Below are 12,924 nucleotides of genomic sequence, written 5' to 3'. Positions count from 1 at the left end.
ATTTTTGACTGCGTTGGGTCTTCATTGCTGCACGCAGGCTTTCTCTTGCTGTGGTGAGTGGGGGCTACTCTTCGTTGTGGTGCATGGGCTTCTCATTGTGGTGGCTTCTCTTGTTGCGGAGCACGGGCTCTAGATGCGCGGGCTTCAATAGTTGTGTCACGCGGGTTCAGTAGTTGTGGCTTGCAGGCTCTAGAGCGCAGCCTCAGTAGTTGTGGCACACGGGCTTAGTTGCTCTGCGGCATGTGGGATCTTCTCAGACCAGTGCTCGAACCCATGTCCCCTGCATTGGCAGATGGATTCTAAACCACGGAGCCACCAGGGAAGCCTCGGGGCTGGATTTTTAAAAGGGCTTAAACCTTGGAAATGATGACATGACAACTAATGTGTAAGCCCAGGGAAAGGCTAGTATCGTTAGATTTCTTTAGTGTCACATTCCAGAATATTTTTGTTATATTAGGAAGTGTTTCCAAACCTCTGTGTGGAAGAGGTAAAGATAGTAGAGATAATAAATCAGCCATTTGCCTTTTGGTTTAAAGCACTGTAATTCCTTATTTGGAGAGCTAACAAATCCACCTTTAAGACTTCACAGTTCTCATTCATTCGGCTGAGGTGTAAAGTAGTACACCCATTCTTTATATTTAGAGAACTTAATGCCTTTTGTGAGGCTACCTGTGGCAGGAAGTGGATGATGAAGGTTCTGTTCCTGTCCAGGAGGATTTAGCCTACTATTGATGACAGGGCATGTGGGTAGCCGAATTTGGGATATCAACCAAGTAGAAATCTGGGGAAAAGTTATGCAGGGAACAAAGGGATGATTATTGCCAGTCACTGGGAATTCTTACTAGTAAAGTTCTCTAAGTGAGGTAGTGTTCTCAAATAAGAGTAAAATGTAGATTGATGAGCAGTATAGATCAGTGGGGAATTTGGTTGGCAGGAAAATGATTAGCTTGAGGAATTTTAGGCTAGACCTGAAGCCTTACTCATTAAAATGGTTCATTTTATTTTATTTTTTTAACATCTTTATTGGAGTATAATTGCTTTACAATGGTGTGTTAGTTTCTGCTTTATAACAAAGTGAATCAGCTATACATATACATATATCCCCATATCTTAAAATGATTCTTTAAAATTAAACGAAGGAGTTGGATTAAGAGAGTCTTGTTTGGTATGATTTCCCTATTTTCCTTTCAGTCTGTAGGTTGGCTGCATAACAGAAAAAAGTGGAGTTAGCTGTATGTCTTTCAGATCTTAGATCTTTGGTCACTTTGAATAATTTTGGAAATGAGGCAGTAACACGAGCCCCTTAAGCTGTCTTAAAGATCACAGACACGAAAACTTAAATATATTTTAATTTTGTATCCTTGCAGATTGATCATTTATTCATTAGTAATTTACCAGAGATTGTGGTGGAGTTATTAATGACGTTACATGAACCAGCAACTTCTGGTGCCAGCCAAAGCACTGACCCCTGTGACTTTTCAGGGTATGGGTATTTTTAACTTAGAGAATTAACTGCAATTTCAGAACCTTGAGAAGTTTATTGGTTAACACATTCAAATGTCCATTTCAGTTGTTAGGCATGTACTCTGCTTTTAAATTCTGTTTCTTTAAAAATAATTACCTTTGAATTGAAGTATCTGCTCTACTGTAGCCTCTCCACAGTAATTGATCTTTTAATTGACCACCTTATTCGCAAATTCAGTGACCTTTTTCTCCTCAATCTTTTTGTAATATTTGAGCATTCTGCCATCTCCTGTCTCATGAAATTTTCTTCTTCATGACATAATTCTTTGTTCTCTTCTTATCTATGACTCGGCTTTCTGTATCACCTTTGCTTTATCATGCTCCTTTGCTAGGGGAATCTTACTGTACTATAATTTCATTTGGATGTGAAACCCACTTGGTTGTATATGAATGTTAAAATTATTTTCTCAGCTTGATTGTAAGCTACTTGAAAATGCCCTTAACTTCTTTTATATGCTCTACAATGCTAAGCGTATAAAATAGTAATAATATCTACTAAAATACTTTTACATATGTAATTTCATTTGATGTAGTATTTGATTGCTGTGTCTTAAGATATTATTGTGTTTATAGTACTAGCATAGAGCTTTAATTCATAACTGAAGTGAATTGGTATTAAGTCTCATTTGTGGAATTCCATTAACTTTATAAAAGATTTTTAAAGCAAATTATTTAAAATTAAGTCCTAGAAAGTTAAAGTATTTAGGTATTCTGATTGATGTATATAGACTGTGAAATGTCATTTGTGATTTTATTAAAAGTCTAGTTTTCAGTAGAAAATAATTTCAAAATTTGGGGTTACTGTAATCTAAATTTTCTTTTTGGATTTTCACTTGTCTATTAAGAAAATGTTTTTTCTTGATAATTTTTTTCTGAAAATGACTGTATTTTTTTCTGTAACTCTTAGGGATTTGGATCCTGCTCCTAATCCACCTCATTTTCCATCACATGTGATTAAAGCGACATTTGCCTATATCAGCAATTGCCACAAAACCAAGCTTAAAAGCATTTTAGAAATTCTTTCCAAAAGCCCTGTAAGTATACATTAAATTAGTATAATAACTGAAGGGAGAATTCCTTCTTTTTCAGTTAGAAAATCTGTATGTCTTAAAGAGAAAAAAAAGTAAACAAATGGAAAATTTATCTGAATAAATTAAGAAGAACACTCATTTACAAGTTTATATCTTGGTATTTTACTTGTCAGTATTAATTGAAATATGTCACATAGGAGGGCTGAATTTCATGACATTTTAGTCATGTTGGCTCAGGGAATATATATATATATAATGTATATTTTAAGGATACACTATTATTGTTTACTCTCTGAAAACTAAGTAAATTGACAGTAGTTTTTTAGGTTTAAGATAGTAATTTTCTTAATGTAATATTTTGCATTTGATATCAAAACCCAAAACAAAATTCTATAATTTAGAATTCTGAATAAAAAATACATGTATTATGGGCTGAGTATATGTGATTAGGCAAGTTTTTACTAAATGTATCTTTATTTTCTAGGATTCCTATCAGAAAATTCTTCTGGCCATATGTGAGCAAGCAGTTGAGACAAATAATGTTTATAAAAAACATAGAATTCTTAAAATATATCACCTGTTTGTTAGTTTATTAATGGACGATATAAAGAGTGGCTTAGGAGGAGCTTGGGCCTTTGTTCTTCGAGATGTTATTTATACTTTGATTCACTATATCAACCAAAGGTAAATAATATATTTAGACTAATATATAAGTAGTTTTTCTACCCTTTTATCTTAATTGAAAATTTATATACTTCTACAAGGTAGAAGCCAGAGTGTTGTTTTCTGAATTTTGCCTTTTTAATATATATTATATCTACCTATTATATTTTACAAAGTGCATCACTACTTCTCCAACTCTAGAAATCTTTAAGTATTAAGGGTCTTCAACATTTTAAATATTCTAATTTTAGATGGCCATAAATATATATATTACCATAGCAGTTCTGGTCACCACTTACAGTGTGTGTGGTAGGGGGCAAAGAGGGGTTCCCTGTACACATCCAGGGAATTATCCAGACATCAGCTGATACCTAGCTGTAGATAGTGTTAGATCCCACAGGTTAAGAGCTCAAGTTCTGCAAGATTGTCCTTTCCAACCTCATCAGACACCATTTGAAAGCCCAGGTTATCAGTGGCTACAGATTTCAGTAACCCCTTTCATAGGTTTGATTAATTTGCTAGAGTGGCTCACAGAACTCAAGAAACCTGTTTACTCACTAGATTGCCGGTTTATTACAAAAAGAAATAACTCAGGAACAGCCAGATGGAAGAGATGCATAGGGCAAGGTATGGGGAAGGGGCATGGAGCTCCCATGCCCTCTCCAGGCATTTCACTCTCTCCATACCTGCAAGTGTTCACCAACCCAGAAGCTCCCTAAACCCCATCATTTTGGGTGTTAATGGAAGCCTCATTAAATAGGCATGACTGATGAAATCATCACAGTCATTGGTGATTGAATCAGCTTCCATCTCCCTATGCCCTTCTTGGAGGTCAGAGAGGTGGGACCGAAAGTTCCAACCCTCTAATCACAGGGTTGGTTCTCCTGGCAACCAGCCCCCATTCTTAGGTGCTTCTCCAAATTTACTCATTAACATAAAAAAAGACTCCTTTATTGTTCTTGTCACAGGAAATTCCAAGAGTTTTAGGAACTCTGTGCCAGAAATGGGGACCAAATATATATTTCTTATTATAAATCACAACATCACAGTTACTATAGATTTTGGGATGTATGTTCTTTATAGCATCTCTATTCCTTTCCATTGACTTTAATGATGTTTCTATTATTTGTTTTCTTATTAGTAGTTAACATTGCCATCAAATAAATTTAAGTCCTTCAAAGCACATGAAGATACCTATTTCCATTTTGTTTTCTCATATTTTTCTTTTTTGGCTTTTAAAAAATATTTTATAATTTTTATTTTAATTTAAGTCACGTGTTTGTATAGTCATTCAGTCTTTTTCCAGCACTAATTTTTTTTTTAGGTTTTATTATTTTGGTAAAATATATAACATAAAATTTGTCATTTTTAACCATTTTTTTAAGTGTCCAATTCAGTGATATTAATTACGTTCACAGTTTCGTGTTTCCATCGCCACTGTTTCCAAAACTTTTTCATTACCTCAAATAGAACCTCTGTACCCATTAAGCAATAATTCCACATTACCACTTCCCTGTAAGCCCCTGATAACCTCTAATATACTTCCTGTCTCTATGAATTTGCCTGTTATAGATATTTCATATAAGTAGAATCATAACTTATTTTTCCTTTTCTGTCTGGCTTGTTTCACTTAGCATATCTTCAGGGTTCATCCAGCATCATACTTTTTTATCACTAAGTAATATTCCCTTGGATATATGTACCACATTTTGTTTATCCATTCATCTGTTGATAAACACTTGGGTTGTTTCATGGGTATGAAGTGGTATCTCACTGGGGTTTTGATTTTACATTTTCCTACTGACTAATGATATTGAACATCTTTTCATGAGCTTAGTGACCATTTGTATATCTGTTTTGGAGAAATGTCTGTTTAAGTCCTTTGCCCATTTTTTAAAATTGGATTGTCTTTTTGTTGAGCCGTAGGAGTTCTTTATATATTCTTGGTGTTGAACTCTTAATATATGATTTGCAAATATATTCTGGATATTGAATTCATATATGATTTGAAAGTAGTTTCTCCCATCCTATAAAATTTTCACTTTCCTGATAATGTCTTTTGATGCACAGATCTTCTTAATTTTGATAAAGTCTGATTTATCTTGTTTTTTTTTGGTTTCACATGGTTTTGGTATTATATGTAAGAATTCATTGTCAAATCTAAGGTCACAAAGATTTATCCTTAGAGTTTATTCTAAGAGTTTTATGCTTTTAGCTCTTATATTTAGGTTGTTTATTCATTTTAATTTTTATATGTGGTGTGAGTTAGGGGTTCAATGTCATTCTTTTGCATGTAGAAATTGAATTGTTCCAGCGTGTTGTTAAAGAGAATGTTCTTTCCCCTTTGAAGGGACTTGGCATCCTTGCCAAAAATCAGTTAGCCATTGGTGGATGGGTTTATTTCTGGATTCTCAGTTCTATTCCATTGGTCTTTACTTGTGCCATACCATGCTGTGTTGATTACTATAGCTTTATAGTAACTTTTGAAATCAGGAAGTGTGAGTCGTCCAGTGTTGTTCTTCTTTTTCAAGATTGTTTTTGTTGTTTGCGGTCCCTTGCAATTCCATGTGAGTTTATGCAAAAAAGTCTGTTGGAATTTAGAGGGAGATTGCATTGAATATGTGACTATTTAGATAGTATTAACATTTCAACAATTTGCCTTCCAATCCATGAACACAGGATGTCTTTCCATTTAGTTGAACTTATTTAATCTCTTTCATCCATGCTATATAGTTTTCAGTGCACAGGCCTTTCGCATCCTTGGTTAGATTTATTCCCAGGTATTTAATTCTTTTAGATGCTCTTGTAAATGGAGGTTTTTTTTGTTTGTTTGGTTGGTTTTTTGCGGTACACAGCCCTCTCACTGTCGTGGGCTCTCCCGTTGCAGAGCACAGGCTCCGGACGCGCAGGCTCAGCAGCCATGGCTCACGGGCCCAGCCGCTCTGCAGCATGTGGGATCTTCCCGGACCGGGGCATGAACCCATGTCCCCTGCATCGGCAGGCGGACTCTCAACCACTGTGCCACCAGGGAAGCCCTGTAAATGGAGTTTTTTAATCAATTTCCGTTTTAGATTGTCAACTGCTATTGTATAGAAACACAAATAATTTTGTACGTTGATTTTGTGACTTGTAACTTTGCTAAATTTGTTTGTTACTTCTAGTAGATTTATTGTGGATTCTTTTGGGAGTTTCTATATATATAGAATCATGTCATCTGGATTTAGTTTTACTTCTTCCTTTCTGATTTGGATGCCCTTTATTTCTTTTTCTTTTTTAATTGCTCTGGCTGGAAGTTCAGTACAGTATTGGGTATCAGTGGTGTAAGTGGGCATCCTTGTCTTATTCCTGATCTTAGTGGGAAAGCTTTCAGTTTTTCAACATTATGTCGTTAGCTTTGGGTTTTCATAGGTTACCATTATTTTGTTGAGAAAGTTTCTCTCTATTCTGATGTATTTCTGAGTGTTTTTCTCATGAAAGGATGTTAGATTTTGTCAAATGCCTTTTCTGTTTGTTGAGATGGTCATGTGTTGTATTCTTTCATTCTATCAACGTGGTATATTACATGGATTGACTTTCCTATACTGATCCACTCTTACATTCCTGGGATAAATCCCACTTGCTCATGATGTATATCCTTTTTTTTTTTTTAATAGGTCTTTATTGGAGTATAATTGCTTCACAATACTGTGTTAGTTTCTTTTTTAATATAAATTACTTTAAACAAATTACTTTGTTGCTGCATGTGGGATTTTCTCTAGTTGTGGCGAGCAGGGGCTACTCTTTGTTGTGGTGCGCAGGCTTCTCATTGTGGTGGCTTCTATTGTTGCGGAGCCTGTGGCTCTAGGCACGCAGGCTTCAGTAGTTGTGGCTTGCGGGCTCCAGAGTGCAGGCCCAGTAGTTCCGGCACATGGACTTAGTTGCTCCATGGCATGTGAGATCTTCCTGGACCAGGGCTCCAAGCCATGTCCCTTGCATTAGCAAGCGGATTCTCAACCACTGTATCACCAGGGAAGCCCCCATGTTAGTTTCTGTTGCACAACAAAGCGAATCAGCCATATGCATACACATGTCCCCCCATATCCCATCCCTCTTGAGCCTCCTTCCCATCCTCTCTATCCCACCCTTCTAGGTCATCGCAAAGCACTGAGCTGATCTCCCTGTACTATGCTGCTGCTTCCCACCAGCCAACTATTATACATTTGGTAGTGTATATATGTCAATGCTACTCTCACTTCGCCCCAGCTTCGCCCTCCCACGCCATGTCCTCAAGTCGATTTTCTATGTCTACCTCTTTATTCCTGCTCTAGGTCATGAGTACCATTTTTTTGTTGTTTTTTAGATTCCATATATATGCGTTAGCATATAGTATTTGTTTTTCTCTTTCTGACTTACTTCACTCTGTATGACAGACTCTAGGTCCATCCACCTCACTGCAAATAACTCAGTTTCGTTTCTTTTTATGGCTGAGTTTGTACACATTGTATATATGTGCCACATCTTCTTTCTCCATTCATCTGCCGATGGACATTTAGGTTAGTTCCATGTCCTGGCTATTGGTGGCTACTAAATAGTACTGCAGTGAACATTGTGGTGCATGTCTCATTTTGAATTATGGTTTTCTCAGGGTATATGCCCAGTAGTGGGATTGCTGGGTCATATGGTAGTTCTATTTGTAGTTTTTTAAGGAACCTCCATACTGTTTTCCATAGTGGTTGTATCAATTTACATTCCCACCAACTGTGCGGGAGGGTTCCCTTTTCACCACACCCTTTCCAGCATTTATTGTTTCTAGCTTTTTTGATAATGCCCATTCTGACCAGCGTGAGGTGATACCTCATTGTAGTTTTGATTTGCATTTCTCTAATAATTAGTGATGTTGAGCATCTTTTCATGTGCCTCTTGGCCCTCTGTATGTGTTCCTTGGTGAAATGTCTATTTAGGTCTTCTGTCCATTTTTTAACTGGATTGGTTTTTTTTTTTGATATTGAGCTCCATGAGCTGTTTGTATATTTTGGAGTATAATCCTTTGTCTGTTGTTTCATTTCAAGTTTAATTCAGTCCCATTTGTTTGTTTTTATTTCTGTTACTCTAGGAGGTGGGTCAAAAAAGATGTTGCTGTGGTTTATGTCAAAGAGTGTTTTTCCTATGTTTTCCTCTAAGAGTTTTATAGTATCTGGTCTTACATTTAAGTCTTTAATCCATTTGGAGTTTATTTTTGTGTATGGTGTTAGGCAGTGTTCTAATTTCATTCTTTTACATGTAGCTGTCCAGTTTTCCCAGCACCACTTATTGAAGAGGCTGTCTTTTCTCTACTGTATGTTCTTGCCTCCTTTGTCGTAAATTAGGTGCCCATATGTGCGTGGCTTTATCTCTGGGCATTCTGTCCTGTACCATTGATCTATATTTCTGTTTTTGTGCCAATACCATACTGTTTTAATTACTGTAGTTTGTGGTATAGTTTGAAGTCGGGGAGCCTGATTCCTCCAACTCCGTTTTTCTTTCTCAAGGTTGCTTTGGCTATTCGGGGTCCTTTCTATTTCCATACGAATTGTAAGATTTTTTGTTCTAATTCTGTGAAAAATGCTGTTCATAGTTTCATAGGGATTGCGTTGAATCTGTAGATTGCTTTGGGTAGTGTAGTCATTTTCACAATGTTGATTCTTCCAGTCCAAGAACATGGTATATTTCTCCATCTGTTTATGTCGTCTTTGATTTCTTTCATCAGTGTTTTATAGTTTCTGAGTACAAGTCTTTCGCCTCTTTAGGCAGGTTTATTCCTAGGTATTTTATTCTTTTTGTTGCAGTGGTAAATGGGAGCGTTTCCTTAATTTCTCTTTCTGATTTTTCGTTGTTAGTGTATAGGAATGCCAGAGATTTCTGTGCATTAATTTTGTATCGTGCAACCTTACCAAATTCATTGATTAGTCCTAGTAGTTTTCTGGTGGCATCTTTAAGATTTTCTATGTATAGTATCATGTCATCAGCAAATAGTGACAGTTTACTTCTTCTTTTCCAATTTGTATTCCTTTTATTTCTTTTTCTTCTCTGATTGCTGTGGCTAGGACTTCCAAAACTATGTTGAATAAGAGTGCCGAGAGTGGACATCCCTGTCTTCTTCCTGATCCTAGTGGAAATGCTTTCAGTTTTTCAACATTGAGTATGATGCTTGCTGTAGGTTTGCCATATTTAGCCTTTATTATGTTGAGGTCAGTTCCCTCTATGCCCATTTTGTGGAGAGTTTTTATCATAAATGGGCGTTGAATTTTGTCAAAAGCTTTTTCTGCATCTATTGAGATAATCACGTGGCTTTTATTCCTTAATTTGTTAATGTGGTGTATCACATTGATTGATTTGTGTATCAATTGATCAATGTGTGGTATATCACATTGATTGATTATGTGTATATCCTTGTATCTCTGGGATAAATCCCGCTTGATCATAGTGTATGATCCTTTTAATGTGCTGTTGGATTGTGTTTGCTAGTATTTTGTTCAGGATTTTTGCATCTACGTTCATCAATGGTATTGGTCTGTAATTTTCTTTTTTTGTGATATCTTTGTCTGGTTTTGGTATCAGGGCGATGGTGGCTTCGTAGAATGAGTTTGGGAGTGCTTCTCCCTGTGCAATTTTTGGGAAGAGTTTGAGAAGTATTGGTGTTAGCTCTTCTGTAAATGTTTGATAGAATTTGCCTCTGAAGCCATCTGGTCCTGGACTTTTGTTTGTTGGAAGATTTTAAAGTGTGGTTTCAATTTCATTACTCATGACAGGTCTGTTTATATTTTCTAATTCTTTCTCGTTCAGTCTTGGCGAATTGTACCTTTCCAAGATTTTGTCCATTTCTTCATGGTTGTCCATTTTATTGGCATACAGTTGTTGGTAGTAGTCTCTTATAATCCTTTGTATTTCTGCAGTGTCAGTTGTGATTTCTCCTTTTCACTTCTAATTTTATTGATTTGTGTCCTCTCCCTTTTTCTCCTGATGAGTCTGGCTAAGGGTTTATCAATATTGTTTATCTTCTCAAAGAACCAGCTTTTAGTTTTATTGATCTTTGCTGTTGTTTTTATCGTTTCCATTTCATTTGTTTCTGCTCTGATCTTTATGATTTCTTTCCTTCTACTGACTTTGGGTTTTCTTTGTTCTTCTTTCTCTAGTTGTTTTAAGTGTAGGGTTAGATAGTTTATTTGAGATTTTTCTTGTTTCTTGAGGTGAGATTGAATTACTATAAACTTCCCTCTTAGAACTGCTCTTGCTGCGTCCCATAGGTTTTGGGTCGTCGTGTTTTCATTGTCGTTTGTTTCTGTGTATTTATTTCTTTGATTTCTTCAGTGATCTCTTGGTTATTTAGTAGTGCACTTTTTAACATTCATGTATTTTGTTTTTTACATCTTTTTTCCTGTAATTGATTTCCAGTCTCATAGTGTTGTGGTTAGAAAAGATGTCTTTTATGATTTCAGTTTTCTTAAATTTTCCAAGGCTTGACTTGTGACCCAAGATGTGATGTATCCTGGAGGATGTTCTGTGTGCACTTGAGAAGAAAGTGTATTCTGCCACTTTTGGATGGAATATTCTGTAAATATGAAGTAGATCTATGTGGTATATTGTGTCATTTAAAGCTTGTGTTTCCTTATTTATTTTCTGTTTGGATGATCTGTCCATTGGCGTAAGTGGGGTGTTAAAGTCCCCTACTATTATTGTGTTACTGTCAATATTTCCTTTCATGGTTGTTAGCATTTGCCTTATAGAGGTGCTCCTATGTTGAGTGCATAAATGTTTATAATTGTTATATCTTCTTCTTGGATTTATCCTTTGATCATTATGTAGTGTCCCTCCTTATCTCTTGTAACAGTCTTTATTTTAAAGTCTATTTTATGTGATCCGACTATTGCTACTCCAGCTTTCTTTTGATTTCCAATTGCATGGAATATCTTTTTCCATCCCTTCACTTTTAGTCTGTATGGTCCCTAGGTCTGAAGTGGGTCTCTTGTAGACAGCATATATATGGGTCTGGTTTTTATATCCATTCAGCCAGTCTGTGTCTTTTGGTTGGGGCCTTTAATCCATTTACATTCAAGGTTATTATCGATATGTATGTTCCTATTCCCATTTTCTTAATTGTTTTGGGTTTGTTTTTGTGGGTCTTTTTCTTCTCTTGTGTTTCCTGCTTAGAGAAGTTTCTTTACCATTTGTTGTAAAGCTGGTTTGGTGATGCTGAATTCTCTTAGCTTTTGCTTGTCTGAAAAGCTTTTGTCTTCTCCATTGAATCTGAATGAGATCCTTGCTGGGTAGAGTAATCTTGGTTGTAGGTTTTTCTCTTTCATCACTTTAATTACATCCTGCCACTCCCTTCTGGCCTGCAGAGTTTCTGCTGAAAAATCAGCTGATAATCTTATGGTATGTTATTTTTTGTTTTTCCCTTGCAGCTTTTAATATTTTTTCTTTGAATTTAATTTTTGTTAGTTTGACTAATATATGTGTTGGTGTGTTTTTCCTAAGGGTTATCCTGCATGGGACTCTCTGTGCTTCCTGGACTTGGGTGACTTTACTTTCCCATGTTATGGAAATTTTCAACTATGATCTCTTCAAATATTTTCTCAGACCCTTTTTTTTTTTCTTTTCTTTTCTGGGACCCTTATAATTCGAATGTTGGTGTGTTTATTATTATCCCAGAGGTCTTTGACATTGTCTTCAATTCTTTTCATTCCTTTTTCTTTATTCTGCTCCTTGGCAGTTATTTCCACCATTTTGTCTTCCAGCTCACTTATTCGTTCTTCTGCCTCCGTTATTCTGCTACTGATTCCTTCCAGTATATTTTTCATTTTAGTTATTGTGTTGTTCATCTCTGTTTGTTTGTTCTTTAGTTCTTCTAGATCTTTGTTAAACATTTCTTGTATTTTCTCATTCTGCGCTTCCATTCTGTTTCCGAGATTCTGGATCATCTTTGCTATCATTACTCTGAATTCTTTTTCAGGTAGATTGCCTATTTCCTCTTCATTTATTTGGTCTTGTAGGTTTTAACTTTGTTCCTTCATCTGTGATGTATTTTTTTGCCATCTAATTTTTTTTTTTTTTATTAGTGGGACTGTGTTCCTGGTTTACTGGTTGTTTGGCCTGAGGCTTCTAACACTTGAGTTTGTAGGCTATTGGGTAGAGCTGGGTCTTGGTGCTGAGATGAGGAGCTCTGTGAGACCTCACTCCAATGAATATTCCCAGGGGTCTGAGGTTCTCTGTTAGTCCAGTGTTTCAGACTTAGAACCCCACCGCAGGAGCTTCCGCCCAACCCCAGGCTCGCCAGTCAAGATCCCACAAGCCCCGTGGGGTGGCAGGAAGAAAAAAGAAAGAGCAATAACAAAGTAAAAAATAAAATTATACTAGGAAACTAACAGGTATGTTAGAAAGAATGTAAAAATAAAAATATAGATGAATCAACCGCCAGAAGATACATCAGTACCACCATAGTAAAAAAGAGGAGGAGGGAAAAGAAAAAAAAAACAAAAGGCGGGGCTTCCCTGGTGGTGCAGTGGTTGAGAGTCCGCCTGCCAATGCAGGGGACACAGGTTCGTGCCCCGGTCTGGGAAGATCCCACATGCCGCGGAGCGGCTGTGCCCGTGAGCCATGGCCGCTGAGCCTGCGCGTCTGGAGACTGTTGCTCCGCAACGGGAGAGGCCACAACAGTGAGAGGCCCGCGTACGGCAAAAAAAAAAAAAAA

At 36.6% G+C, this 12,924-nt stretch overlaps 1 protein-coding gene across 2 annotated transcripts in view; it reads left to right on the top strand.

Moving 5' to 3' along the window:
• Window positions 1–12,924, top strand: part of ATM (ATM serine/threonine kinase) — a 137,287-nt gene that overhangs the window by 53,612 nt on the left and 70,751 nt on the right. For both annotated transcript variants that reach the window (XM_024766966.1, XM_024766965.1), the window contains exons 27-29: window positions 1,368–1,483; window positions 2,432–2,558; window positions 3,040–3,239. In XM_024766966.1, coding sequence (XP_024622734.1) covers window positions 1,368–1,483; window positions 2,432–2,558; window positions 3,040–3,239 — 443 coding nt within the window. The remainder of the gene's footprint in view (window positions 1–1,367; window positions 1,484–2,431; window positions 2,559–3,039; window positions 3,240–12,924) is intronic.

This window comes from Neophocaena asiaeorientalis, unplaced genomic scaffold (genome assembly GCF_003031525.2).
Source record: "Neophocaena asiaeorientalis asiaeorientalis breed wild unplaced genomic scaffold, Neophocaena_asiaeorientalis_V1.1 scaffold338, whole genome shotgun sequence".
Classification (NCBI taxonomy): Eukaryota; Metazoa; Chordata; class Mammalia; order Artiodactyla; family Phocoenidae; genus Neophocaena; species Neophocaena asiaeorientalis.
Note: the sequence above shows the minus strand (reverse complement) of the source record. Positions and strands in the feature narration are given on the sequence as shown.